General features: G+C 33.1%; 4 protein-coding genes across 9 annotated transcripts; 2 read left to right on the top strand and 2 right to left on the bottom strand.

Annotated features, from left to right (window-relative positions):
* Positions 1-733: 733 nt before the first annotated feature.
* Positions 734-12,549, bottom strand: LOC106123402 (high mobility group protein DSP1). Of its 3 annotated transcripts, none has more exons than XM_013319685.1 (7): positions 12,460-12,549; positions 10,455-10,535; positions 4,062-4,610; positions 3,629-3,835; positions 3,247-3,407; positions 2,589-2,763; positions 734-2,204 (listed from the first exon to the last, which is right to left on the bottom strand). In XM_013319685.1, exons 2-7 carry the CDS (start codon positions 10,461-10,463, stop codon positions 2,103-2,105), a joined length of 1,203 nt encoding a protein of 400 aa, XP_013175139.1. In that variant the 5' UTR covers positions 10,464-10,535; positions 12,460-12,549; the 3' UTR covers positions 734-2,102. The 3 variants fall into 3 exon arrangements, with proteins under 3 accessions (XP_013175139.1, XP_013175140.1, XP_013175138.1); XM_013319686.1 differs by lacking the exon at positions 12,460-12,549 and adding an exon at positions 12,263-12,444; XM_013319684.1 differs by lacking the exons at positions 10,455-10,535; positions 12,460-12,549 and adding an exon at positions 8,551-9,265.
* A 300-nt stretch (positions 12,550-12,849) lies between these two features.
* On the top strand, positions 12,850-14,430 carry Sap30 (SIN3-associated polypeptide 30). Its single transcript, NM_001312353.1, is given in 3 exon segments — positions 12,850-13,455; positions 13,721-13,939; positions 14,042-14,430. Coding segments are annotated over 3 exon segments (543 nt in total). The 5' UTR covers positions 12,850-13,260; the 3' UTR covers positions 14,171-14,430.
* Positions 14,431-14,863: 433 nt separating this feature from the next.
* Rrp45 (exosome complex component Rrp45) lies at positions 14,864-17,801 on the bottom strand. Of its 2 annotated transcripts, none has more exons than XM_013319688.1 (7): positions 17,617-17,801; positions 17,449-17,543; positions 17,161-17,383; positions 16,717-16,934; positions 16,057-16,305; positions 15,599-15,774; positions 14,864-14,989 (listed from the first exon to the last, which is right to left on the bottom strand). In XM_013319688.1, exons 1-7 carry the CDS (start codon positions 17,680-17,682, stop codon positions 14,901-14,903), a joined length of 1,116 nt encoding a protein of 371 aa, XP_013175142.1. In that variant the 5' UTR covers positions 17,683-17,801; the 3' UTR covers positions 14,864-14,900. The 2 variants fall into 2 exon arrangements, with proteins under 2 accessions (XP_013175142.1, XP_013175141.1); XM_013319687.1 differs by having other exon boundaries at positions 14,864-14,992; positions 17,617-17,800.
* A 907-nt stretch (positions 17,802-18,708) lies between these two features.
* Ir76b (Ionotropic receptor 76b) lies at positions 18,709-23,336 on the top strand. Of its 3 annotated transcripts, none has more exons than XM_013319593.1 (10): positions 18,709-18,999; positions 19,099-19,181; positions 19,355-19,543; positions 19,710-19,870; positions 20,227-20,396; positions 21,176-21,369; positions 21,706-21,998; positions 22,387-22,570; positions 22,670-22,702; positions 22,855-23,336. In XM_013319593.1, the coding sequence occupies exons 1-10, from the start codon at positions 18,918-18,920 to the stop codon at positions 23,131-23,133; spliced, it is 1,668 nt and encodes a 555-aa protein (XP_013175047.1). In that variant the 5' UTR covers positions 18,709-18,917; the 3' UTR covers positions 23,134-23,336. The 3 variants fall into 3 exon arrangements, with proteins under 3 accessions (XP_013175047.1, XP_013175049.1, XP_013175048.1); XM_013319595.1 differs by having other exon boundaries at positions 19,707-19,870; positions 21,242-21,369; XM_013319594.1 differs by lacking the exon at positions 22,670-22,702 and having other exon boundaries at positions 19,707-19,870.
* The last annotated feature ends 1,703 nt before the right edge of the window (positions 23,337-25,039 follow it).

The following is a 25,039-nucleotide window of genomic DNA, read 5'->3' as shown; positions in this document are numbered from 1 at the left end:
AAATTATTAATTCCGATTTGAAATTATTGCAAAAACGATAGAATTTCAGATTAAATTTCTCAGGAATGTTCCAGGTACCCTAACAGAGTCTAAAGTTGTGTAGACAAAATACTTAGTGGCTTTAAGACTACGTACTATCACGTTTGCAGTCCTTCCGATTGCAGCACTTCAGACATCATCGCTTGCGATTTACACAAAAACATGGGTTACAAAAAAATATAATTTAACTAGGTAACTATATACATTTTTTTTGGACACAAGTATTAAAATATCATTCATACATCGTCTCTCATATTTAATACTAAACTTATATAATATTAACTTTTCCAATGACTTATATTTAAATCTAAAATTTGTTCCTGACTATCTTTAACTTACATATTGCCAAATGATTCTTGAAAAAATAAGGCCACACCTTTCAATTTCGACCTTAAAATAGGTAAAAGGAACAACGATCTTAAATCGATCAAAAATAATGTAGTCGTCCGATAAACATTACAACAAAAACAATTTAAACATAAAAGAAACTACATAAAGCCTAACAACAATTTATATTACACTTCAAATAATTTTATTCATTGTTTCGAATTAAAACAACATTCATATTATTATTTTTAAAGATTAAAAAAAAAACGTTCTACAACTTTTTTTTTAGAATTTCAATACATCTACAGAAGTAGATATAAGGGTCGGTTTACACAAACCGGGGTGTAAATAAAAGCAGATCATTTACTGCAAATAAAATTGAGTTTTACGTGATAGAAATAAGGTTTAATTATGCTTTTCGCGTATTTTTTACGCTTGCACTTGAAAAAAAATACGTGCTAAGTAAAATTAAACTTTGTTTCAATCGTATACAGCTCATTTTTATTTGCGGCATCATATTTCATCCTGGTTAATGTGAACGGAGCCTTACCGTACATTGGCATCGATTAAGCACTCACATAAAAATAATTATCGCTATTTTTCTTTTCTCTAAAAGAATCTGAGATCTCAACATGTTTTATGTGAATGTTTAATGTAATGTGGACACACGGTTTATTTATTTTGTATTAATTGATTCGAGATTCAATTTATATATAATCTAAATATTTTTATATAAATTGTTAATGAAATACTGGGTAAAACTAAATAGTACAAAAATAATCCATAATCCAAATACAATTCGATTTTTGATGTTGCTTAGGCAAGCAGTTATTACATACATAAAAAATGTACATAAAATTTAGTCAGATTTTAGTTTGAAATTATTATAAGAAAACCAATAGGTTTTTTGGTCCAATTTCTATGGAAAACAAAAAAAAATGATTTTGTTAAAATAAGCAAATGGTAAAACATTTAATATAATTTCATTGGATTTCATTAAAAAATATCAGAATTGAACCATATCTTTGATTAAGTCAGTATCGATTAAGTTTCAATTATGAGTTCATAAAAATATTAAAAAAATCTTTCTATACTAAGCTACACAAGAATCAGTATCCATTATTCGTAAGTAATTAGCAGCGAAAAAAATCCAGACTTAAAATTTAAGTACTTTTTTTTCAATAAATCTTCCTGAAAATGACTGATAATTGAACAAAAACTATTCAATTTACAGAAATACAGTAAAAATGATATAATTTAACAACAAATAATGGTAAAATGTCACAACCGATTACCATATTGGTAGTTGAGGTAAAGACGACTCAAGTATTTATTACCACTGGAACTTAAAAAACTTATAAAATGATCACTGAATATAGGAGATGTGTTTAGTGAAATAATTATAAAAATATTCAAAGTAAGGTCGATTCGATCTGCTGCATTTTTTCACCGCACGGGGAAAAAACGCTAAATATAACAAGTTTTTTTATTGCTCACACATAGAGTACCAAATATATTGACGGCTCAAAGTCATCTAAAATTGTATTCTGTACAATTCATGCTATGTTCTGAGCTGCCAACATATTTGAATACCTCTATACCTAATCACAGAAATTAATCACATGTAACAAATGTTTATGTTCATGACGATTATATATTTTTAATGCGTTTTTTTTCTCCGTGCGGTAAATAACAAGTACGTGGTTGCCTTATTATTTGCATTCCCTTCCATCACATTAACATTTATATTCTTCTTCGGCCTCGTACTCTTCTACCTCTTCGTGCACCTCGGGCTGCGCTTGCGCTTGTTCTAATGTCTTCTTGTAAGCTGTCATCTCCTAAAATACATGAACATATTTCCATTATTATGAAAGAATTGATATAGAACTAAAGTTATTAAGAGACAAAATGGCTGTTATCGAATTCATTTATAGTTTGAAAAATATTGGAGTATTTGTTTATAAATGAATAAACTATGTATATTCGACTGCTATTTACGATGATAACGAAACTATATACTCCTGTATGGTAGAATTGAATAGAAATAAGAAATTTTATATAGACATGTCACTAACTGACAATGCCATTTATTTGGAAAACAATTTTTATACAATCTATAAGCGTTATAATGATATAATTTCTCATTTTCATGAGAATTCGACTGGTAATATACCTTGTACCAGGTCTGGTGGTAAGTAGTAAGGATGGAGGAGGTGACTCACCCTATCATAGCGGGCCTTGTCCTGCTCGGAGAGAGCGTCGTACTTGCCCTTGGTGTCAGGGTCTGCGGCTGCCCAGCGCCGGCCCAGCTCCTTGGCTATGTCACCCATCGTGTAGTCAGGGTACTTGGCCTTCACCTTCGACCTCTCCTCGTTGCAGAACCAGAAGAACGCAGACCTGACAAGTATAACACAATTCAATGTTTATGCCATTGTTCTCCATCGTTATCTGTTAGTAAAAACTTTACATACTAATTTCTACATCAAATGAATCACGAAATAATTAATGCTAATTCTCTCTTGCGTCCTTAAATGAATTGGTCAGTTGCCAAAAATCCATTTCATTTCTTTACCATACATAGTATGGGTAATACAGTAAACTGTTTTCAGATATTTTGGCGGCTCTTAACTTCTCGCAAGTCGCAGTGCAGAACACAATATTACGAATAGCAGACATGATCTTTGCCCACCAAGATATTTCAAAAGAAAAATAACTCATAACCGTAACTGGTATTCCCAAAACCATTGCAGTCCGCAATGTGTCTTAATTAACATATGAGAAAGGCGATTAAGTTGGATTGTTTAAGCTAGGGTAATATTACTAGTGTTTTAGTGCAAAAAGTGTGAAATGTTGTTAAAATGTGTCGAGACCGTGACTCACAGCGATCGCTTAGGCGCGTTGGGATCCTTGGGCTGGTGTCGCTTGCGGCCGCGCACCTTCACGTCCTTGGGCGGCACGTAGCTCTGCATCTCCAGGTCGTAGCGCTGCTTGTCCTGGTCAGCCATGTCGTGGAAGCGTTGCTTCTCTTTCTTCGACATTGTCTATGGAATTTCATAACTTGTAACCAGCGGATCAAACTTCGTCACAAAGAGCAAGTAAACAACGGACCTCCTAGTCTTTGGTAAACCTAGGGTCGGGGGCGCAAGATTCGCCATCTTACACCCCCGAGAAATAAAGTTTAGGAATTTTTAGCCTAGGATCTGCGTAATTAAAGGTTGACTATAACTATACACACAATATGGATGAATTTAAATGTACTTACATTCCACCTCTCCGCGCATTTCTTTGAGAACGCAGCGAATATAACGTTCTCTTCTGGATGTTTCTTCTTGTGCTCCTCCCTGCAGGTCTGGACGAAGAACGCGTACGCGGTCATCCTGCCGCGCGGCTTGTTGTATGCGCGGGCGCGTGGCATCCTCGCCTTCGTCTGGGTCAGCGCCTGCTGCTGCTGCGCCTGTTGCTGCAACTCCTGCAATAACTCTCAGATATTATTTTAACGCCGTTTTTACTGCTATTTCTTGACAAACAGAATCATTAAAATGAATGATTCACGCATTGGCCTATACTATGCCTTATTTTAGTTTTGGATAAAGTTAAAAGATATAGAGTAATAAAGTTTATAACACAAATCTGTTTAAAGGATTAGAGATCAAGATTTAAATTGAATTTAAATATTTAGGAAGATATGCACAAACCTGTAATGTGGCAGATTGTCGTTGCAACGCCGCTTGAATCTGCTGTTGCTGTTGCACGGCTTGCAGATGATCGTGCAGGTTCTGTTGCTGCTGCTGGAAGGACTGCACGACCTGCTGTTGCAGCGCCGCCTGCGCCTGCGCGAGCGCGGTCACGTGGGCTTGGCTCACGTGTAACTGCTGTAAGCTCTGTTGGACATTTTGCTGGTCTTGCGGGTGGAGGTTTTGATGTTGCTGCTGCTGCTGCTGTTGCTGTTGTTGCTGCTGCTGTTGCTCCTGCAGCATCTGCTGCAGAGTCTGTTGATTTTGTTGCCGCTGTAAAGTTTGTTGCAGCGTCTGAGTCTGTTGTTGCAGTGCTTGTTGGAGAGTTTGTTGCTGTTGCTGTAACTGGTTTTGCTGTTGTTGAATAGCTTGATTTTGTTGCTCCTGTTGATGTTGCTGTTGTTGTTGCTGCTGCTGTTGTTGCTGCTGTTGCAACGCCTGATGGTTTTGTTGTAAGCCGTTAGCCTGTTGATTTCCCTGCTCGGGGTCTGGGCTCGACTGGTTCTGAGGCTGTAATAAATATAATTAATCACTTTGAGTAATCTATTTTAAGAGTCATGACGGTATTATTGGTTATTTTGACTGTAGGCCTGTAATATATATAAATGGAGTTACTGTCCCATGGTATCTAATGTAATAAGTATGTAATAAATACGTCAAATCAAAACCATTAAATAGTGATCGTTTTTGGGGAGTTTTTTTACATTGAGGTTAGCAAGCAAACCCAAATTTTGCGATAAAAATCTCCAAGCCTTAAATGCCATTGATTAATTGCTAATATTGAACAATGAATATATGTGTATTAAAGAAATATTTTGCTACATATTAATTATGGTAAAACTAATTGTAAGTATGTATGATCTCGCAAAGGCATTGCATTTTTTGTTTTTTGTTAAGAATTCAGTATTTTTATATTTTTAAATTTCGCAATAGCAGTATAAACGTTTCTAATCTACTTTATGAAAATAATCTTGTTCATGAGACTACAAGTTTTAAATTGAGTACAGATTTTACGACGCAACACTCATTAACTTAAACCCAACAACTTGTATAAATATGCCATCTGTCAAAAATATATTTTATATTATCAAAAATGAGTTGGATGATTACATTTTAAAATAACTGACTCATTTATGAATGTATATCAAAATTACATATAACGGATTTGGTGAGCGCCATCGCCGCAAAATCTATGCCAGCAAAGAGATACTGCTTCTAGCTAAAAGGTTTCGATGATTTTCTTTACAAGAACATAATTATAGCTTACATAAGATTAAGAAAAAGACCTTGTTAGTGACCTTTAGGTGGTATGATCGAATTCCAATGAGTCCATTTTCTTATTCGTCGACTCCCAGAAACATTGTTTTGTTATTATTTATCTTTTGTCTTTATACATATTTATTTAGTTTGATATTTAATAGCACATGTACTGAACATATCATGTTCACCTTTTTAGGGTTCCGTACCTCATAGGAAAAAAACGGAACCCTTGTACGATCACTTTGTTGCCCGTCCGTCCGTCTGTCAAGACCCTTTTTTTTCATTGTCTTATCCTCGAACTCTATTTTGATAAGGTCAATTTAGCAAAGTTTTAAAGTATGTATTTTATACATCGCAATGTAAAATTGTTAGTTGTATCGATTTATGAATTCTTTATACAATTAGTAGCCCGCCTCTATGAATCACCACGACGCGAGTCCAAGGACAGGCACAGAAATAAATATTATGAGCGTTAAGTTTCCATCCAAATAACCTTGAGTTTTATAATTATAGTAATTATAACATGTTGTTTTCTTGAGTTTTTTTTAATATAATATTGAAACTGTAAAGTGCTTAACTTAGGGAAGTGTCATACTTATGACACTTTACTAAGGTACTCTTCATCTAAGTAATATTATAAATGCGAAAGTTTAAATGGATGGATGGATGTTTGTTAGAAGGTATCTCCAGAAAGATAGTATAGATCTCGTTGAAATTTGTTATAAATTTAGAAAGTAGTCTGGGAGAACACATAGGCTACTAATTAGGTTTTTTTTAATACGCGCGGACGGACGCGCCGGAGACAGCTAGTATGTAAATAAACATATTAGATCCTCTAATATGAAGTTGTACTTTATATCTCGAGTAACTATTGAAAATTACCGTATTTTCATAGCACATCTAAGACTCAACTTTCTTCGTCATTTCGACTGACTCGTCTCCTATCTTCGTATCCAAAATTATTTGATTGAAAATAAGGTTTCTTAAGTAATAAAATTATCAAATTTTTTTGACAATAAAAATAGTTTCATATTTTTTTTAATAGTACGGTATCATTACTCCTGGTAGAAAGAAGCCTCTTGTATGTATTTACTTGTATTAAACAAAATTCCAAAACCAAATTTATCTACTACGCAAACGTTTTTGATCATACGAATGAAAACAATTTATCAATATTAATATTTATCAATCCCATTTTTATCTACACGTAAATTGAGGAATGTGATCAAATTTTCCTTTAACAAAAGCCAAACCTGTATACTTTTCCTTTTAACTAGAGGTATCGTCCGCCGGGTACGTTGTTTTTTTTTTGTTGTTAGTTGTGCCTTAAGTGCATACCGGTTTTACTTTCAATCTGTATATTGTAACTTATAAATCGGAATTTTTTAACATAGTTATTTTGTATATACAACTTTTATAAACTACGTACAAGCGGTCCCATTTATTAAATAAATCAAAAATAATTTTAGAAGGTTCGTGTATTGGACTGATTTTGTAATCATAACATCGCTATCGCAAGATACTGTTGTTTCGTGTAAAAGTTATACAAAATTATTTAATCTGGATTTATAAAGAGAATAGTTTCGTCTAAAGTTTGGACTATTCGTTATGTATGTAATATGATAGTCTGGTACCTTTTTACGTACAACTTAAATATTTAAGTCTTACGAAATAAATTTTTCACGCTTTAGTTCAATGGTTCTTTCGTTCGAACTTGTACAAGTACTTTTCGTATCAAAAAGCAAATTAATGCTTGCTAAAGCTTCCTTTCTTTCTTTATTGCTTAAGTAGTGAAAAATACATTTCAACTAAATTTCATATCAAGGTTGAGTTTATTCAAATTAACTTTAACTAATAAAACCGTCAATCGGCTTTTCTAATTAGTCGGCAGCTGCTAACAAAATTCTACGTTTCTCTTTGTATGAAAGAACGATAACGTAATATATAAACTCAGCCACCTGCTTTGTTGAACTTGGGAAAAGTAAATTCAAACTTTTTTATTTCATTTGGGTTAAGCTGTTAAGGGAATTAATTAAACCAGAGTGTCCCAGGTAAGGGACACTTTTTTTTCACGGTAATGTCGAGAAGAGTTTCTCCTCTTGGTCACCATAGGGATCCATCAAGTGGATAAGTTTGTTGACTTGGTTGTAATTGGAACAACCAAAGTCTCAATTAGATCAAATTCTCACACTAGTTTAGTTATAACAGAGCAATTAGTAATTTCGTGAGCCCATTGCGTGTGCAGCTTTCATTTTCGTAATTTATCGTAAAAAAAAAACTTATGTAATATACCATATGTCGGTGAGACAAATAATCTAATCTTTCACATACTATAGAATCGTCTTCAACTTTAAAGGCGTTTCCCCAAGTTTTTGTATGCGGTTAAACATTCTAATGTTAAACTATTCTTTCAATGCCAGCATTAACCTTTACAATACTCAATGAATCATATCCTGGCACTTTGTAGTAACTTAACGATTCCGTTTTGTGCAATTTATTGGAAGCTGCTTAGACATTTCTTCGTCTGTCAAATAATCTACGTCATTCCCGCTAAATAGCTTATAGTTTCCACCTTTTTTGTTTTAGCAAGTCGCTAATTACCTTCAATTTACGTCTCATGTACTACACATATAAAGTGTTAAATAAATTGGTATGACTGTTTCTCACCAACACGAAGAACTTTTCGTAATAATAATGCGATGAAATATGTGCAGCATTGATTTTTTTTAATTCCTTATGTAGTAGGCATAAGGCATAGGAATTAAAAAATTGTCCCGGAAGTTAATGTTTTCAATATTATAATTTCATAATATTTATGAAATATGTTTTTCATTTTCATATTTGGTTATCTTTGTTATGTTTTGATGTTTGTAAAAAAATACGAAGGTGCAAGGTGCGTAAATAAAACTGGCTACATATTTGATAGTTTGGCGCGCATTAACTTTTGTGTCATGGTAATGAGACGCGCATTACACATTTTTAGGATTCATTGATTCTAGCTTTTACACTTCAAATACCTAAACAATAATTTAATTCCCTGATTATTTTTAATGACATTTGTTTTAGATTAAATGTTTAAATTTAGCATATCATTGGTTGAATATCAAACTTTTAATTTAGTATCATTGATTATTGTTCTTGTATCGTATCATATACTTGTATCATATTTTATTACTATAGATAAGCATACCGATGAGGAGGCTTGCTGAGCCTCCACCGAGCCTGAGGCATACCACCAAGGCTGCTGTGGGGACTCCTGCCTCGCATTGGAGCCAGTCATGAGACGGTAGTCGAAACTTGGAGTCGGATTGTCCCCGCTGTTATTGAAGCCGCCGGTCATTTTATAGGTGTACAGCTGATGGGTGGCGGCGGCCGTGCTTCGGGCTATCTCCTCGTTTATTTGCTGTTGGTGTTGCAGCTCACCCGAGCCGCCCGGCCACCACGAGGCATCGTCGCGCGCACCCCAAGCGCCCCCCGTCGCGCCCCGTTCCCCCATATCACGATCGCCGCTTTCGGCTAACCAGTTTTCTTTATGCCGCTTCGACCACTCTATATTATAGCTCGAGCGACACTCGTTAAATTCATATCCCTTTCTCCTCTACACAAAATCGATTAACGTTACATTAATAACGGATATGTTTTCACATAAAACACTTGCACTGGCGCACAGTCTAAAATCTCATCACAAAGACTCGATATGTCTACGTTAGCTGTAACATTTTTGACTTCTTGTAAATCGATTGAATACACAAATTCACACGGATTTTCAATTTCTTTTATGAAAAAGCTGCCGGCTGTAAGTTTAACACCACGCGCGTACGTTTTGTCTTGGTTCGTGCTTAAGTCAATACAGTTGGCAACGCCGCACGCTAGACGCTAAACAAGCGCTCGGTGGTGCCCCCAACGCGCAGCGGACTACGACGGAACGTTGCCGAGTGCTTCCGAGAGTGCACGAACTAGCAACATTCCCGTCCGACGAGCGCAAGCCGGCGACCGGTCAATAAGGCGATTAGCGGCGCAGCCATGGCAATCCGAGTTCCTATCCAAATTCTTTTGTTTGTTTCAAGTAAATGAATGTACAAATTTATTAACACTTTCATTTGAAACAAAACATTTAAATATTGAACCATCAATTCCTCGCACATTCAATATGTTCTAATGTACTCCTGAGGCTACTAGCTTAAGTGTTTTTTGCTTTGTCTCGCTTCTGAGACGATCAAATTAATGACTAATATCGTTACAAGCAGTTTCAAGGATTTCTTTTTTACTCCCAATTTAAATAAATCAACATTTATTGCATAAAAAATGTTTTTATACTGTTCATTTCATACATGAACACTAATTTAAACTGTGATAGAGTTTCAAAACATGTAACACATGTGGTTTTTCAACGCATGAAAAGATCACTGACTTATGATGAATAATGAGTTATATTTAAAATGTTTACTAGCATCAGTATTTTAATTAAAAATAATAAAATACACGTTCCTAAAATCATATAAATTAATTACATCAAAAGGCGCCCGGTAACCGTTCTTTACCTGGTAAGGATAATGATGATGATAAAGATGTTTGATTGGACTTTAAATCCGTAAATATCTACCTAAGAATAAGTAGTAATAAAAAGACCCATAATTACATTATGGATGCGTAAACATTTCAATGCAGACGAAGCAAGTAAGGATGTGTCGGGATTGTGAAAATAGATCATTATTGTATCTTCTATACCTGCATATTAGTATCGCAAAGCGTTAGATCTCAATACAATAAGAGAGACGCCACATAGGTGGCACAGCAGTTAGGCGCCATGATGTCAGTTTGGCACCACAGAACCAAATGCGGTGCTGTAACGCAAAACCTAACCGTTTGGCAACCCTATCAGTTTCTTTGTAAACTAAAACCTGAGAATACATGTTTTTCTACAGATGTTTCGGCAGTTGAGACCCATGGGGATGTTCCCTTACCTTTTTTGATTCTCATCATGGGACAGTCGTTTGATTTATATTATAAACTACATAGCGACGCTGCGACGCTTATGTGGCATCTCTATGGTGATGTTACAAAACCCCCTAATAAATTAAAAAATTAACTCACCGAAAACATGTTCGAAACACTAAGTCAATGACGGATGTACTGTTCTGATTGCTGACATCACGAACATAAATTCAACCAAATCTACAACATAAAAATACTTCTATTGAAATATTCTATTCGAATCGTTAAGTTGTTTCAAATTAAGTACTAATACCTATATTTGTGTTGTATTTACAATTTAAATGATGCTTTTTGGTATCTGGATGTATATAAAGCCAAACCTCAAGAAAATGTGTTAGTTTATAAAGGACAAATTCAAGCTGAGTAGTCCAAAAATAGAATTGTGTTGCACACGTTGTCTTATGTCTGTTATTAGACCTTGTGTTTACCAGACAATTTCTTGCGAACAACAAAGACTTTTACAACTTCATTTATTTTCCGTACGAATACAAAACATGAGTGAGTATACACATATAGTAAATTTAGATGAAATGTAAACTTGTCTAAAACATTTCAAGAATTATTTGATTACCAAAATTTTAAAGGATTGTTCAAACACTTAATCTATAAATGCTATGTTTAAGTCCCTAGTTGATCCCTTTTCCGGTAAAATATATGGCTTTCGTAATTATTGCATAAAATCATCATTCTGTATTCATGCGCCTTTTGTGTTTCGCCAAAGTCTATCTTGATGAAGTACTGTCGGTTCGATGTGAATAAAAGTTAAACAGTAACAATAGTTAACTGATTTAGAATTAGGTGTCAGAAATATTTGTTGTCTGTCTTGACTACTCAAATACAACACCTTAACATTTAGATAGCACGAACCAAAGGGAGGTTTATGAGGACATGCGAAGTATTAATTTTAAATTTACGCTTTTGACGTAATGATGGATCTTTTTTCAAAGTTCACAAAAACGGCACATCTCCAATTAGACCATTCCTATTAGTTTGATAATCAGTATTGGAAAAAGTGCACTCTCCTCTCTTTCTTCCTTAAGCTCTTAAGCCCTTTCCCCAAAACCGAATCTAAAACCTTAACCACAATAGCTTCACAAACAAATTGATAGGTCGGTACCTATGTCATCGATTTTATTCGTTTTTATGTTATTTACCTACTTTCATACAAGGATAACGAAAGTCTAATACTAATTTTCATATAGGTGTAAATTAAAATTGTGCAAATGGTATTAGAACGCATACTTTCACCATAATACACGAATAAAATTTTATAATTAGATTGCATTGATAAACATTTAAGTTATTTTTACAATTTGGAAAATAGAAATATGAATTAACATCACGTAAAATTAAATAAATGAAAAACACAAACAGGTTAATAATAATTCATAGTAATTTACAAAACTTCCATGGCACGATTCTATAAACAAATTCGAATTTAGGCGGTAAATAATCATTGTAGCTTTAACCTCAAACAAAGAATTAATCTTTAATTAACATTATCATTGTCCATGGGGAATTATTTAGAGAAACAATATGCAAACATGCAAAATAATAAAATTGCATGAGTTATTACGGTAGGGGAACAATATGGGTACACTTTTTGGCGCGTATGTGGATACCTAATTTTTGTATGAGAAATAACAAAAACCCCGTATTTTTCACTACCTTTAATATAACGAAATATAAAGGAATATTTTTAGTTCTGTTTAAAAACGTAAATTGAACGCATCAAAACATAACCACAACATTCGCGATAAAATTTTCTATTATCATGTAATGTTTGTGGTTGTCACACTTATTAGACATTTATTGACAGAAGAAAAAAAATGTGGTTTAATTGTAAAACGACGCACTATGAAATACAATTTGTACAAACTCCTATTATAATATATTGCTCTACTTACCTACTACCGATTTGTATTATTTTATAATGTCACTTAGCTTCGAAACTCGGCAGCCATTTGCTTACAAAATTAGATTGAAAACTATAAATATCGCTTGAACATAACACTTGTCTCGTTACATCAACTATGTTTCCACTCTTTATTTTAAACAAAATAACTCTGGATTACAATTATATAGAGGGAAGAATAAAACTCACCGAGTAATATTTATTGCAATCGAGCACACGATTTCAGCGCTTATTACGTAGGGAACTTCGCGTTTGTTCGCCGTAATCGTAATGATACATGAGCGGACGATGTCAGCGGTAACTTTTTCTGATTGGCTCGCGTTGAATATCCCGCCACTGGGCAACCAATCAACGGCTTTGAGATCGCTTTATTTTTTGTTTATACTTAACTATAGCTACGATGTCCTACACATTGCATCCCTGAACACGCACACAATCATTCACAACATGCAGTGTTTTTACGAAAGCGTAGTTGAAAGACTTCACGTTTGTATTGAACACTCGTTTGCAAGTGTGCGCTGTACTACCACAATACCAGCAGTACAGCATTGACGTTGAGTAAGGTGACGGGACGTCTACTCGAATGGCGATCGGTGAAATATAATTGTTATGTTATATGGGAAGTAATATAGATTCCATCGTAGTATTGATTCTATAAGTTATATTAGAGGGCAATCTAAATAATAAGTCAAAAATAGGAATTGTAAAACACGTACAAAATACTCTCATTAGTGGGCTACTGTGAATACCAATAGACTTTTAATTTGACTAATGTGCAATGATTACACTTTTGAATGTTATTTGATGAATACAGTGTGAAACTTTATTAACCGGACACTTTTGTTTTGTTATTAGTTATTTATTTTCGTGAAAATGATCAGTGTTATTACGTTCCATAACCTCAATTGTTGCGGGGCTTTGTGAATACGTCGTCTGTTTATCGTCGCCAAGTGCGAGGTCTGCTGAGGAAGTTAAATCTATCTGTTATATATGATTCAACGCGAGTATCAAATGAACAACGGGTTTAGTACAGGAGAAGAAGATTCTAGAGGCAATTCAGATCAAATATGTTGCCTTGTGGATGACGGGGATCGCTGTAGGCGACCCGCTGGCAACGCCTCGTACAGCAAACGCGTACAAAAGACAGTGGCTCAAAGAAGGCTTAAACTCAACATTGATCATCAAGTTAGTATCCATTTAACATTTGTTAAATAAAATTAATCTCAAAATAAAACATAGTTTAGAACCTAGTTATATACTAGAATCTATATACCCTGAAAGAAAAGACAACCAGATGGTGTAAAATTACAAATATGCACCGTTTACCTCAATCTTGGCTAAGCAGTGTTATATTAATGGGTATAGGCATTCAATTGTAGACATTTAATTTAAAAAAAAAAAAAGCCCATATTTGTTTATAATTACCAATAATTTTACTTGTAATTTTCAGGCAAGGCATACTTATATTTGCGATTACCACAAAAATATGATACAATGTGCAAGAACAAAACAAAGGAGGCCTAAAGACTCTGAAGACGATAGCAATGAGGCAGACATGGATTGTCCAGAGATTGACTGGTATCAGCTCCAAGTGAATACATTAAGGCGATACAAAAGACATTACAAGGTCCCAACAAGGCCAGGGTTAAATAAAGCTCAATTAGCTGATGTAAGTAGCTACATTTTTACACGCATACTGCCAAAAGTAGCAGTTTTTTACATATTTTTCTTTTTTTTTAAATCTGCAATATATATTTTTTTATTATTTCAGGCTATCCAGAAACACTTCAAATCACTCCCTGTAAATGAGAAAGAGATAATGACTTATTTTATTTATATGGTGAAGACAAATGGTAATAAATTGGATCAGAAAAATGGAATAAATTCAGATTCAGTGTAAATATGTGTGAATGAACAATTATTTTTTAATTATAGTTGTAGTTTGTTTATCTTCCAGTCATTTCAATCATTGTAGTTGAAAATAACTTTCAAATATCATGTACGCAAGTTATTGCTCACCCTGTTTATATTATGAAATATTAAATGAATAAAAAAAACTATATTGCCAAAATGTTTTTGGCTTGAATTGAAAACTTCAAATGACATTACTTTTTGTAAGAAATTAAGATGAGTATATTTATGATTAAAATGAAATTGAAATAAAGTTAAGTAATAAATTACTCATGTAATGTTTTTGCTGCTTTATTTTTTTGTAAATGTATTTTAACTAATCAATTTTTTGCATGCAATACAAAACCGTTTTTTGGTTTATTTACATGAACTTATGTTAAAGCACACTGTATACATCTTTATTCTATATTGTAAATAAATTTATTTTTTAAACTTTTGTTTGAAAACTATCAGATGACCCATCTAAAGGAAAGAGTTACATTTCATAAGAGATCTCATAGATGTAACTGTTTTCCTTAAATGGGTCAATGTATTTATTCAAATTTTGTTTCCATTTAGTTGAATTAGATTGATGCTTCAATATTCACAATTAAATATGTTATGATTGTAAATTGATGAGGGTAATGCAATGTTAATATGAAAAAAATTCTAGCATTAAGACATATAATTAAACACTAAAATGTAATTTTTATTACATTTTATTTGACAAAAGTATTTTGTTAATCTTCCTCTGAACCTGATGATATTTCTATCCACGTTGAAGCACCCTTTTGAGCAACAATTTCAGCAGTCTGTGGTAGTGAAGGTACTACTGGAAAAGAAATTAATTTTCTTTAATTTGTTTTACCCATTATTTCACTACTAGATACATCTGAAGTTAATTTTATATAAATTAGAAAATTTAATTGATGAAACATTTTCTTTTAATCTTTCGGTTAGATTTTTAGATTGCTGGCGAAAACTAGATTGCTTGAATTTGAACCATATGAATAAAAATGAATCTATTCTATAAAAAAAAATTATGAAACTTATTATACAAAATTAGACAATGTTTTAAATACATTTTAGCTAAACATACGTCAACCGTTTTATACCGTGACTACTACCCCCGGCGTGCGCATTTTTGACAAATTATGGCTATTAAAAACATTATTATGTTTAGGCTTGCGAAATGACTTCTTGACCGATAATAATGAAATACTTTACCAAAAGCAGTACGGTGAAACATATAACAACTTTGAGCTCCATTACAATCTCACTAGCATTCAAAGTGTTAAAACATGTCTTTAACTAGTGTCTAACTATATTTTATATGGTAATGCAGTAAGTTCTTATAGGCTCTATATCTTTTTCAAAAATGGATCAAGATCTATTATCGGGTAAGTCTTCAGTTAAATTATGAAGATAACAAACTTACCATCATATTTGCTTGGTTCTGGTTTTACATCTTCATCCTCCATTTCCTCGTCCTGTGGATTTTGAATGTCTTCAACATTGTAGTTTTTAAGACAAATGCTCAAATCCTTTTTATTCAGTGACAGCATATGCTCTGTTGTTATAATATCCGAGAAGTTTTTCTTTACTCTTTTTTGTCTGAAATTTGTATAAATTTTTAACATACAACAGACTGCACCAAGCATACATACAAAGCCAAAGTCTAAATAATCAAATTAATCTCAATTGAAAATTAAAAATTAATCAATATACTGCAGCCTTAAGACGGAGTAAACTCAATTGATTATCAATAAGTAATTTCCAATGAAATGTTAATGGTTTGATATTTGTTAAAGATGTCATGTAATTTCATTGGATTTCAATCTGGCATCTTTTTACAACTGTGTTAAAAAATATAATGAAAAAAAAATATTCCATTACCTGGCAGTATCATCATCAACAATAGTACTTTTCACCAAATCAACAAGCTCCTTACATCTATCTGCAGCAACTAATAAAGCTCTATGTACAATATTAGAGTTGTCAATAGCCGCTCCGGTCAGGTCTAGCAAACATAACTCTTTATACTGGTTCATGCCAACAACAAGGATCCCACCTCTGTTACCGCCTTCATCCATGTTACTCATGCAAACTGTCTCTTCAAGGAAATTTGGATCTGATATGAGAAGACTGAAAATGAAATTGTATGTGTCTTATAGAAACAATATCTGATATAACAAAACACTTCAAAGTTATCTAGTCTTTTACAATCAAACTAAGATAAGCTAGAGTCCAATCAACCTCAATTTCTTTTTTCCTTATACAGGTTTCTCTTTAACCGGATTTTCTCATTTATGAAGATTGTTCGTCAGAACCGGACAATGACTTGTTTTTAAAAGATTCTAGCTTATCCAGGTTCAATAGCATATTGAGAGGGTTAGAGTATTACAAAATTCTATTCATTTTCATTAAAGGCATAATTTCTTGGTCACAAAATTACATATTATATGATGGCAAACACAAAAGTTGTCTACTCTAGCTTAAAAGATATTGAAAACATTATTTGGTACATGAAATTATTGTCTAAAAAGATATACTCACTCATTAAATATAGCAAATGTCAAACAGACAGGATAGTGGTATAGTACAGTAGGTATCGGATCCTTCTCTGCCAATGTGTGTATGATTACTTTGTCACCACTCCGTGTTACATCTGGCCTTTTGAAATGTGCCAATGAAGTTAATGTTGCTATACTTGCACATTCTATTAAGTTGCCTTCATGATTTAGTACTTTTAAGTCCACTCTTAGTGACCATACCTGCAGATTAAATATTTAAGCATATTAGTTGCCCATAGGTCAAAATTCAATTATAATTCAAAATCAAAGGATTTTTTTGATTAAAAATAGCTTTGCACTCCAATTGCCCAATTAGGTATTATGTTAAAAGAGTATTGGAATTTATGATCTCAATATGTCTACATTTTTCAAAGGTGATATTTGTATATGTGTAATATGTAATTAATTAGTAATATACAGAAAGTACCTTTTCTTCAACAACAATACACAAAGACTCAAGATCGATGCACTTAGAGTCTTTGTAACATTTTTCTAAAAGTCTGTTCAAATACACAGTAAGATCAGTTTGACGATTTGCTTCAAACTGTTGGCCCGCAATTGGAGTTATTTCAAGATTTATAAACAAAATACCCTCATTTGGTCTGATTTGTTTTGGCTGCACAACTTCACAAGATACTTGGGACAATACCCTAAAATTGATTACAATTAGTACCCATATTATCTTTTAATTTTAAGTTGTTAATTAAAAACTTACTTTGTTTCTCCCAAAGAAACTATACAACTCCCATACTCGGAACCAAAAGAAATGTTAAGTTTACGACTTTCATTGTAATTTCTGCCATCTAATCGCTGAAAGTAGGACGGAAAGTTCAACAATTATTAAACTCAAGAGAAAAACACTTCGCAATACAACGACACTTACACGACCCCCTGTTACAATTTTTTGCAAAAAATCCTTTTCACAGTGTGATATATATACGTCCCTCATTATTAATTAAAGTATTTTTATTAGTACAGTTGAAGATTTTTTATAATGTAGGAAAATAGACAGCTTTTTAAAGATAGGTTAGGTGTTTGTTTTGACTTTTTGAATCTGGAGTCAGTTCAGTTCTGAAACATAGAAACATTAATCGTTTAGAAACCTTTGCATAAATCCTCTTTAATCGTAATTTATCTTTGTAACAATTGTTATTTTAACTTATTAAATTAATCTTTTGATTTTTGAGAAAATTGCACATACATAAATTAAATTTGCGGGAAATCGATCTAGCTCGTTGCTAATTATTGTGACATTCACGAGAAATTTAGAACTTTGGAAAACCTAGGAAAACTCTATTTCTATTAATTCGTTGCATATTTTAAACATCACCTTCAATCGGTTATTAATCAGTGATTACGATTACTGACGAAATTACTCCAATATACTTAGTATGTTTAGACTAATCTTTCAGTCTCATCTAAAGAGGACACTAATATCCATAATGATAAATGCAATACCATAAAGCGTTTGAAGTATGATGTAAATATACTGAAAACCAATATGCATGATTGCCTCCTATTTGCCACGGTAATGGATGAATAACTTTACATAACCATACCGGCTACTGTTGTTACAACCTATGACAATAATTTACCCAAGCTGCCATGCCGTCACCCCAATAAAGAATATTAATGAGAAAAGAAAAATATAGATAAGACTTTAAATAATAACAGCAACATTTTTATTACTTTATTATACCTATTAGACGTTTAAATGATTACAATTAGAAAGTGGATGTTGTGTTGTAACAGGAGATAATGGAGGATGACAGAAGAAAGAGAGAGGACTAGAAATTGCGGATTACAACACGCGATATTGTTGCTTCAAGATTGAATATGAGTTGTATGCAAAAAGTAGTTTTGGACATTGACATTATCTATTTGGGATCAAAAAAGAGATTTTTCACCAAGTTCATAGCTTGGAAGAGTGTTGTGCTGAATTATCATGTATTTTATATGTTAACTCTACTTAGGATTGTCACTTTTATATTTTCTTAAGTAATATGCGATAAATCTTTTATAAGAATGTCCATACTTTCCAACGGACATTAATCATAACACCACAGGGGCGGTCACGTAAGTTGTGTCAAGGCGCATCCTCGCTTTGCTTTCAGTCGATGCTAGGCACGTTGACCATACACCAGGGCAGTAGCCGAGTTTGCAAATGACAGTTGTTATTATGCCATGGCTTCCGGAATAGATCTTATATTTTCAGCGGTTTGCAACGCAAGCTTTTGCGAAAATGTATACAACAATCCAACAACTGGTAGGTTTTCTAATTGATTTTTGCGCTTATTAGAAAGATGGCGGCAATTTTTGGATTCTAATGTAATTCGAAATTCAAATTTACAAATGTTTTAACTAGGGTCTCGTTCGTCATACGAGAAAAATGAAATGAGTTTGACCCACGATCTCAACGGAAAATTGTTAAGAATTGGAACTTATAATGTAAGTAAAATTATCGTACTTTATACAGCGATGAATTCTATTATTAATTAACTAGTTATAAGGTCTATAATAAACATTCTTCAAAGTTGAAAAACACAGGCAAATGTGAGATATTTCTTTACTTTTTTAAAACTTTTAGTTAGTTATTAGATCTAGTTTTACTTTGATTTAAGAATTATCCATTGAGCTGGACGAAGACAGAAAGCAATGGAACGATTACGGGTCATGGAGTCGCATTCGCTATCGTGGAAATTTTGCGACAAAAGTTTAATTTCACTTTCGAGGTCGTGGTCCCGGAGACTAACTATGAATTCGGCGGCGGCAGGCCAGAAAGTTCTCTGATCAATCTAGTTAACAGTAGTGTAAGAATTTTATCCCATATTATAATAGCAGCTTTCTTCTTTCTTCTTCAATCTTTTATTATCTCTATAAAGGAAGCGGTTGATAATATTAGCTTAAAGTTTTTATATTAAAAAAAATAGGTTAGCTGTAAATGTCATAAATATTAAGATAATTGTTCATTAGAAGGTAGACATGGCTGCAGCATTTTTGACGCGACTGGTAAAGTTCAATAAAAAGGCAACGTTCTCTAATGATTTGGATGAAGGCGTGTGGATGATGATGCTGAAACGACCCAAGGAATCCGCCGCCGGTTCGGGCTTGCTCGCTCCATTTGAAACATATGTTTGGTAAGCTAAGGGTCAGGCTAGCAATGAGGAAACGATGCACAAATACAGAAAGGGAGCAGTATCAGATGAATAACCGAGATGATGTTTAATAGGGATGTGGACGCCACTGTCGCATCTTTTTAGCCATAACCTTGAATTGATATTTTCTACTTTACGTTAAGTTAGAGTCAGAGTGCCTACGGTAAAGGATTTGCGGAACTTGCTATTGTTAATATTTGACCAAGTAGGTACATATCAATCCTTTATTGACTTGACTATAGTTTAGATCTTAGTTTGATCTTATTTCAAGTATGTTTGCAAGAATTGAATGATTACCGATGCGTATATCGATTTTATTAATAGAATTTATTTATCAGGTACCTTATTCTGGCAGCAGTTGTTGCCTATGGACCGTGCATAACATTCCTGACGCGCATAAGGTCCAAATTAGTTAGGGATAAAGAGGGACCCATAGATCTGTCAGAGAGTATTTGGTTCGTGTATGGATCCTACATCAAGCAAGGAACTAATTTAGCGCCGGAGGCTAGTAAGTAAATGCGCATGTTGATGTAATATTGACTTTATTTAGTATTCACTTATAGTTAATTTAAACGGATCCGAACGTAAAAGAATAAAAGCAAAGATTAATGTTTTTCATGAGAGAAAAGTGGCGATACAAAAAGCCCTACGACCAAAATGTAGTTTGTCTTCTTCCTGTGTTTATATTTAAGTGTTTGGAGATGGTTAATTAACATATTTTCAGCAAAGGAACTAGCTTTTATTATTATGGAATATTGTTGTAAATATAAAGCAAATAGTTGTATTGTTCAAATTAAAAACCAATATTTATTTTTCCATAATTCTAGTGATTTCGTTTGATATTATCATATTTAATTGCGGTCGTCGTTAATCACACTTTAGTCACGCCTTACTATTTGTATATTATGACGCCTGTTTGTATATAACTTGTGTTTAAGCTTACTTTGATTACATATATTTTCATAATATGTATGCCTTAATGATCATTTTTAGGCTTTCTATAGTTTGACCTATAAATATACATGATACATAAATGTTGTTAATATATTATTACGTAATATACAGGCTTATGACTTATCGCTTACAATATTGGTTTTTATAGGAAACAAGTAAATACTTTTTCGCGGCAATTATTGGCTGTAAATAATCTGAGGGATTGAAACAAAAAAAGGTTAAATATGATTTGAAGAACGGATTATGTTACTATAGTTAAGACTAGTTTTCCTCCATTTCAAATGACTTCATTCACAAATCATCTAATCTATTTTTTTCTTTGCTCGATTATAGACACAACCCGTGTCCTATTCGCTACTTGGTGGATATTCATAATACTACTGTCTGCGTTCTACACAGCTAATCTGACGGCTTTTCTGACGCTTTCCAAGTTCACCCTGGACATTGAAAGTCCCAAGGACCTGTACAAGAAAAGCTACAGATGGGTCGCTGCTGAGGGTGGCGCTGTGCAGTATACTATAAGAAATGTAATCTAAAATGATTTTTGTATCTAATTACAGACATTATAACATTTTGAAATAATTAAAATAATATTATACATTTATGATAGAAATTTAAATCGTCTCCAACAAGGCGTCGCCGGAACCACGCCCCTAGAGAATCAAAAGAATTTAAAATAGATATATAAATTACCTCAAAATACTATGATACTTACATATTTCTATATACCTAAGATCCACATAGATAACTCAAAAACTATTTGTCAGTTTTTCCATTCCCTAGCTAATAACTATTAAAAATAGTATTGTTGACCACTAAACTCGGAGTAAAACAGAAAGAAGTTAACTTGCATATTTCCACAGCCCGACGAAGAATTATATTATCTAAACAAAATGGTATCGAACGGTCGAGCACAGTTTCGTTCTGTTAGTAAAGACGAAGATTACCTTCCTATTGTCCGCGCTGGCGCAGTGCTGGTGAAGGAGCAGACAGCTATAGACCATTTAATGTACGGAGATTACTTGAGGAAGGCCAGGGAGGGTGTCGATGAAGGCGACAGATGCACCTATGTTGTCGCACCACAGTTCTTTATGAAGAAGCAAAGAGCATTCGCGTATCCTAATAATACGACCTTGAAGATACTCTTTGATACTGTGTAGGTATTTGACAGATTACATTTAAGATTATATGGTCCGTAGATTTTGTAAATTATTTGGTAGGTACATCAGTAGTTTCAACAACTTTCATCTGTACTTTCAAAGTCCTAATAAACTTTTCACCTCTTTTTGTAGTTATAAAATAAAAGCTTGTAAAAATCCACTAACATCTTCATTGCATTTTTATGAATAGCATGTATAAAAGATCAGTTTTGTTAGGAAGAAAATCCGACACTGTGCCGGTGTACTGCCGCAACACTAGGCCTTACTAAAATGTCGACGTTTATGTCCCCTTACTAATCATTCTGACACTTGACTTGGTAAAGAGAACACGCCAAATGTTTAAAATTGAAAATCTTTAATATGGTTAATATTTTTTTATTATAGGATAACGAATCTCTTGAAAGCGGGTATAGTGAACTACCTCGAACACCGCGACCTGCCGACCACCAAGATATGTCCCCTTGATTTGCAGTCTAAGGACCGCCAGCTCAGCAACAGGGATCTTATGATGACATACATCATAATGGCCATCGGACTGGCGACCGCGACCGCTGTATTTATTGGAGAGGTACATATGTACATAGATCTTTCTTGATAGATTGAGATCCATAGTCAAATACGGTGGCTCGGGGCTGACTTAATACATATCTTTTGAATTTTTCCGCAGATATCTGTTGCATCGCGATGTTTTTCTTCACCGGTAAGACCATTGTAAAAGTGTACATACGTAAATTTAAAATCACATTGGTACATGGCGTGATTCGAACCCTGCAGATTGCAAGTCAAGTGCTTTACTTCTGAGCCATCGACGCTCATAATAATACTTATTTTGAATTTTTTTTTAATTTTCAGGTATTCATCAAGCGATCGAAATGTATGAATGCAAATACCAAAGACAAGGACAATAAAAGAAAAAGGAAAAAATCCAGAGTAAGATTTGTTGACCATAGCTATGATGATAGTCGACCTCCTCCATACGATTCGCTTTTTGGCGGCAAACCGCAATACAAGATAACTGACAGGACGCAAAGGAAAATAATTAACGGAAGGGAATATTGTGTTTTCGATACTGCTAATGGTGGAACGAGGCTCATACCTGTTCGTACTCCATCGGCTTTTCTTTATCAATGAATTGTTGAATATTAAAAACATATAAATAAACCTACAAGTTTGACGATTAATCGTAAGTCGATTCGTCGTCATTTTGTTGGAAATGACAACATGGACTTTTTTTTCGCCTAAATTTGTTCTTCGGATTAGGTATAGATTATAAATATATGATTAGAAAGTTTTATCTTGATAACCATTTAGAATTTAGATTTTTTGTAGGCAAAGACATGAGTCTTGCTCAAACGTTATGATTGATTAGCGGAGGATTTTGTTAAGTGTAGTGAAACAAATTGTAAATAAATTTGAAACCTCATTTATTTTATAAAAATAAATGTTTTGACGACAAATAGTTTATAATTTCGGGGTCCTTACAATTTCATCAACTCCCATCTGAATTGTCCACCACAAATGTTTCAAGACATTGTAAAAAATTTCAGTTTTTACAAAAGTTATTATTATTCTTTTTTTCATCTTAAAACATTAACAACATTACACTTTCACATCTACATCTAATAACGATCGATCACTTTTACCATTGGGTTTCCACCTACGAAACAACAAAAACATACCTATCTCTGTTATATTCAAGAAGACTGAAAGAGATAACGATGTGTCTTTGTTCGTATTTCGTTAGTGGCAACACAATATAACATGGCGTTTAACAAAATAACTATTTATGACACAGATAATGATTTCCAATCGACTTTAATAATATAGAAGACTAGGCCCAGTTACAATAATTTATAAAATAATTATATTTATTTAAAATACATATAATAATAATAAATACATAAATAAAGTTATCGAAGCTGTAATAAAAAATCTTTTACCCGAAATATCATGTATTTATTTTCCAAAGAATATGTCTAAAAATTCCATAATGAAACCCAAAGTATAATAAAAAAGGCATAAAACATTTAAACAAAAATGATTTATTTTCTTTGATATTAAAATTAAATGGCAAGTAATAAAACTAGTGTAACGTCTACATTTTACAATTTATTTTTAAAAATGTTGTTCACGGTTCAGTCGTTTTCAGACAATACTCATTACAGAGAATATTTCTTAAATGCAATCGCTTGAATTTTATTATTAGCAATAGATGTACGCAAATTAAATCAAAATTTTTATTAATTAAAAAAAAAACGACACAATTTATGTGAAACAAAAAAAAATATTATCTGTGTACAACGCGAGCCACAGAGTAAATGTTACTGACAGGTTAGGTAGGTTATGTACATATAAAATCGAAGCGACACACACTTGAATTATTTGTTCGCTGAAGTAAAAACAATCTAATTTAATAAATACATTTAAATTGGAATCGGCTTAGTCTTTACAATATTATCTCTATTGTTATAAATACACACAAGTCCGTATACACCGCTAATGACGAAAGCTCGTTCCAACATATTCTACATATTTACGAATATGAGGTATACGTAAAAGTAATATCACGGCAAATTAAGCCTAACATACAAACCTACACATTTCATTAAGAAATCTACATTTTCTCTGTTGAAATTTATTGTTTCATAGTATTTTATTTTACGTTACTTTTACGATTTAAATAACGTGAAATAACATCTTAGTACGAAAACATAGTAAATGGCAGAAAAATGCCGTATTCATGTTATTTTAAATTTATTATTTAAATATAACAAAAATAAAAACTGAATATGTAACTTTACATTAAAATCTGGGAAAAGTTTCGAACAGCATTTTTTGGCAGGTTACAAAAAAAATACGGACGAATTAATAACCTCCTTCTTTTTGAAGTCGATTAAAAAATATTTTATGGTAAATGCTATGACGTTATTTCACGGTTGTTTCTATACGGTTCAATATTAAATTAAGTTTTAATCGGAAGGTGAAATAATATGTAAGGGTACCCTGATGACAGCAACAGATAATGCGATTAAATACA

Source organism: Papilio xuthus, unplaced genomic scaffold (assembly GCF_000836235.2).
Source record: "Papilio xuthus unplaced genomic scaffold, Pxut_1.1 DF826115.1, whole genome shotgun sequence".
Classification (NCBI taxonomy): domain Eukaryota; kingdom Metazoa; phylum Arthropoda; class Insecta; order Lepidoptera; family Papilionidae; genus Papilio; species Papilio xuthus.
This window is presented reverse-complemented; position numbering and strand designations above follow the sequence as displayed.